Here is a 5,469-nt window from a genome sequence, read left to right on the forward strand (position 1 = left end):
ATATATATATATATATATATATATATGTATATATATATATATATATATATATATATATATATATATATGTTTATTTGCGCGTATGCATATAAATAAAGAATGGCGCATATCTTTTTGAAATCCCAGGCGTTTTCATACCTGTGGGCGATTTTAGTTTGTATTCTCGGTTTCAGGCTAGTAACGTAACTGGGTGTGCCTAGGAATAGTAGCATACACGTTCAACACGTTTGTATTATACGCCAACATACTACCAACCTTGAAGCTGTCATCTACGTTTGATGTTATGTATCTCTGAGAGGGTATCTATATCTATGCATGCCATATCAGGGTTACTCAGGGTTACACCCCCAAAATACAGGCGTGAGTGGTTAAGTAAGAGACTGTACACAAACTGTACCACCGCCTGAGACTATACTACCATCTCTGCACCAATCCCACCAATCCACTTCGAACTAATTGATCATTTATACACAAGGACTTACGACAGAAATCACATACTACAGCCATACCGCTCTATCTGACCCTGTACTAGTAATAACCACATGTCCAATATCCGGGCCATGCAGACGTAAACCGTACACAAACAACTGCCACCTCTTTATGACTGTACCATCATCCGAGAGCACTGTCTTAGACTATACTATCACCAGCACATCTGTTTGCGTTACCATGGCTGGTCGTATAGGCACAAGTACCTAAGCACGAGACTGTACACGTGACTGTCTGAGACTATACTAAAACCAGCACATCTGTTTGCGTTACCATGGCTGGTCCTATAGGCACAAGTGCCTAAGCACGAGACTGTACACGTGGCTGTCTGAGACTATACTAACACCAGCACATCTGTTTGTATTACCATGACTGGTCGTATAGGCACAAGTGCCTAAGAACGAGACTGTACACGTGGCTTTGGCTGTGTGTGGAGACGGCTTTCACCGCGATGCTACGGTATTTCTGCGGTCTGTGCTCATGACTACTACGCACCCCCTACTGCACGTGCACATCCACTACAACGGCCAGAACGGTCAGATTTTGTCCCACTTTTTGGAGCAGTCTCACAAGGTGAGTGTATATGTTCTGGTAAATTGTTACTGAAACGGCAGGATTTCGTCACATTATTTGAACGAGTCACACAGGGGGCATATATCTTATTATCCGTGTTGTCGTATTCTGTCACACGTTGTGGTATTTTGTCACTCGAATTGTCGTATTCTGTCGCAAGTTGTGGCAGTTTATCATTCGAATTGTATTCTGTCACAACTTGTTATTTTGTCACTCGTATTGTCGTATTCCGTCACAACTTGTTATTTTGTCACTCGTATTGTCGTATTCTGTCACAACTTATTTTCTCACTCGTATTGTCGTACTCTGTCACAACTTGTTATTTTCTCACTCGTATTGTCGTATTCTGTCACAACTTGTTATTTCTCACTCGTATTGTCGTATTCTGTCACATGTCGTGGTAGTTTGTCACGCGTGTTGTATTTTTCCCAGAGTCTTGCCTTAATTTGTCCTACGTTTTGTCGTACAATCAAGCTCTCTGATACGTACGCACGCGTCCATGCTGCTGTTGATTGTGGAGATGTGTGAACGTCAATTTTAACGTTCCTTCTCCTTCTAATGAAAAGAAGGTAGGTATTTTGTCTCTCGACCGATTATGGCCTAGAGTGTAAGCCCTCGTCCGCATACAACGCTCCAGTGCAAGTGGGTCTCAAAACTCTAAAACCATAAACCCTAAAACCCACGCATCGAGTCATACGACTTGGCGTAACCAACACAGGGTTGAGCAACTTCTGCTTAATACTAACCCATTACTCCAGGTGATGAATCCCTAAGCCCTGACCACCGCTACAACCCTACAACCCTAAACCCTAAAACCCTAAACCCACCTATTACCTATGTCCACCGTGTATGTCTGATCAAGTCACCAATGAATATATCACCAGGCACATGCGAAAATACACAAGTACATGACCATGTAACAAAGCAGCAGACGCATACAAGCATACCTACACTTTATATATATATATATATATATATATCCTAAAATCATACCTACACTTTATATATATGTGTGTGTGCGTGGAAGAATATATATATATATATAACCTGAAAGCATACCTACGCTTTGCGTAGAGTGTACGACCTCACGTGGGACAAGACATACTTCCATTCAACTGGATAACAGTTAATGATGAAGGAGCTCACCTACACCACTCAGCAACACGACTAACAACACACATACCGGTTGCTATGCACATCACGACTAACAACACACATACCGGTTGCTATGCACATCACGACTAACAACACCCATACCCGTTGCTATGCACAACAGTTTGTGAAGAAGGAGCTTACCTACACTTTATATGAAGTGGAGGTGGATCCGTACTGGTCCAGTGTCTTCAAGCAGTGTGCCACCCAGCGCATATTCTTGCCCTCGCAAATGCCAGATGTCAAGCGTGTCATCTACTTTGACACTGACATGTTAGTGCTGCGTGATGTGGCCCATATATGGTATGTGTGAGACTGGTAGTGTAATCTGTGGTACGAGGGATTGGTTGTGACAGCCGAGGTGTGGGTATAGACTGTTCATGCACAGAATGTGGATATAAGCATGTCTCTCTCTACCATCTCCGTACGTAAGTGTCGTTTGCCAAAGTTGTCATCTACGTTGACAGCAGTACGGTGGTGCTGTGTGGGGTGGTAGGTATATGGTATGAGACATCTGGCGCTTTCTGTAGCAAGAGTGTTGCAATGGTGACGGGTATATTATTTTGGCTCACCAATGTTTTAGAGTACGAGTAGGTTTTCCCCAAACACACACACACACACACACACATGTATGCTAAAACAGGCACACATATAGGCACGAACATACACACGCATAGATACAAACGCCGGCGCATGGATACAATCACACCTACACACACACAACCACACAACCACACACACACACACACACACACACACACACACACACACACACACACACACACACACACACACCACACACCACCACACACACACACCACCACCACCCACCACACACACACACACACACAAACACACACACACACCTGGTTGCGGTTTGCAGCAGCTTGGCATCTCTGTCGAGACGCTCATCTTGAATTCGGTGCATGTTCACAAAGTCTCTGGCGGACAGAATCATTATATCTTCCCAGAAATCTATCAGCACCAGCCGCGACACGGGATCGACCACCACCACCTCGCGCTATTAATAGAACAATGCCCAAATATGGGAATAGATGAATCTATTGGATGTGCATTGATATCAGGTGCTCGCTTTATTTGTGGCACAACACACAGTATATGTGCTAGGTGATATCGTTGGATTAGGTGACTAAAATTATACGTTGTCTGCACCTGAGATAAGCAACAGATGGTTCGGCAGCATACAGCACAAACTGTCAAATTGACACCACTGACACCACGTGGAAATATACACAGGGAACCGTTCTAGACACAAACAAGATTCATTGCACTAGCTGAACCACTACACCATCTCTTTTCAAACTTAGATATAGATATCTCGGAATAATTTACCAAACCACCTATGAGAAGATACACAAACGTGTATGGATGTAAGAATCTCTCCGCACAGACACAAGCAAGCATATACGTACAGAGACCGCTGGTGGGTGCATTGTTTGCGGACCCATATTGACGGGGACAATGTGGTATGTATATATACATATAGAAATATACATATATATATGCGTGTATGTACATGTACTAACAACAACAAAAAATCTTAAACCGATTAGGTTTCATATATAAGTAATATCCACACATGTTGGCGTTTGTATGCACGTTGATAGCTACTCGATGCGTACAATGAAAAGTTACGTACCGATATCTTCCCTGACTTCAAATTTGGTATTTCGTACGCGAAATCTATTTGGCATGTTTCGCTGAGCGTTTAGGAATGGGAAACAATTCAAAAGCGGTATGAGAAACGGGACGATACACTCAATGCCGACTGACTCATCTGTCTACACGCGCTACTACGCATGGCATTTAGCTTTGGATTGAAGGTTTCTTTTCAAAAGGTATAGCATCTATTCTAGATTAGAAATGTATTAAAAGATCTAGAATCTATTTTTATGTTATTATGTTAGAAATGTCATACAAAGTCGGTATCTATTTTTAGATTAGAAAGGTATAACAAGGTTTAGCATCTATTCTAGAAAAAGATCTAGAATATATTTTTCGAAGGTGTCTTGAAAGGTACAGCAACTATTTTTAGATCAAAGGTGCCATAGAAGGTATAGCATCTATTTTTAGAATACAAGATTACAGGTGTGTTACTACGTACATAATCTATTTTTAGAATGGAGGTGCATTTGAGTGCTTCCCAGAGTATGTTCTCCGTACGTTACTGACAAAGCGTGCGTTCGTATACATGTAGGGTGCAGACATCAGGCCGAGTTAATCATAGCTTCGAAATGGACTAACGCCCACAGACGCAACGAACATCAATAAACGGAAGTAGTAGAATGGGATAGTTTTAGATTTTAACGCCATTTCATCTGAAGTCAAAGTACTTCAGTGCCACAGAGACACTCGCTTGCATATATATACACATGATATAAAATGACTCGATATATACGGATAATTGACTGCGTCTACGTATTTTACGACTCACCCGAAAACTATTTCATGCTCGTAGACGTTGACCATGTGGAACGACTTTTCACACTGCGGTGGCATTATGTCCCCCACCTGTAATACACAATATGGAAAGCGTTAAGAGGGGTAGACCTATGAACTATGGAAAGTGATAATAGGGGTACGCTTATGAACGATACACCTATAAACGATATATAAAGTGATTCTAAGGATACACCTATCAACGACGTGACAAGTGATATGAGGTTAAGACTTACGAACGAAATAGAAAATGATCATAGACACCTATGAAGAAAGTAATACGAGGGATAGACCTAGAACAATATGGAGAGTGATGATAGGGGTACACCTACAAACGATATGGAAAGCATTAAGCTGCGTATATCCAAATAGAACCACAATTGCTGCAAGGCGAAGTTCAACCTTCGCTCTACGTCGACAACGTTAATGACACACGTTGCTGCACAAGCAAAGCACGTTTCAAGGTGCCACTAACGCACACATCCGCATAGTGCGCACGCACTACCCATGATGCACCAGTGCACTCAGAGGCATAAACATTGCACCACAAACCACACAACGTCGAACAAAAGGTGGGGTTATGGGTGATTGAGTTCTCTGGGATGGGCATGCGTGCAAGACTGGCTCACTATAAGGCATGTGCATCCAAAAATAGATGATCAGATAAGGGAGCATGTAGTACTACCTACACACGACTCATTAAGTGGTCCTGTTTATGTTGCATATATGTATGTTATAGTTGTATCCGTACAATGGTTGTACAATGTCTTGAGTGGTTCTGTTTATGTTGATGAT

General features: G+C 42.1%; 1 protein-coding gene across 1 annotated transcript; it reads left to right on the forward strand.

The window, feature by feature from the left end:
- Window positions 1-969: 969 nt before the first annotated feature.
- On the forward strand, window positions 970-2,808 carry SARC_08069 (hypothetical protein; the record flags this gene model as incomplete). The annotated part of the gene is made up of 3 exons (XM_014297969.1): window positions 970-1,062; window positions 2,339-2,517; window positions 2,685-2,808. The coding sequence occupies 3 exons, from the start codon at window positions 970-972 to the stop codon at window positions 2,806-2,808; spliced, it is 396 nt and encodes a 131-aa protein (XP_014153444.1).
- Between the last annotated feature and the right edge of the window lie 2,661 nt (window positions 2,809-5,469).

Source organism: Sphaeroforma arctica, assembly GCF_001186125.1.
Source record: "Sphaeroforma arctica JP610 unplaced genomic scaffold supercont1.690, whole genome shotgun sequence".
NCBI classification, from domain to species: Eukaryota; class Ichthyosporea; order Ichthyophonida; genus Sphaeroforma; species Sphaeroforma arctica.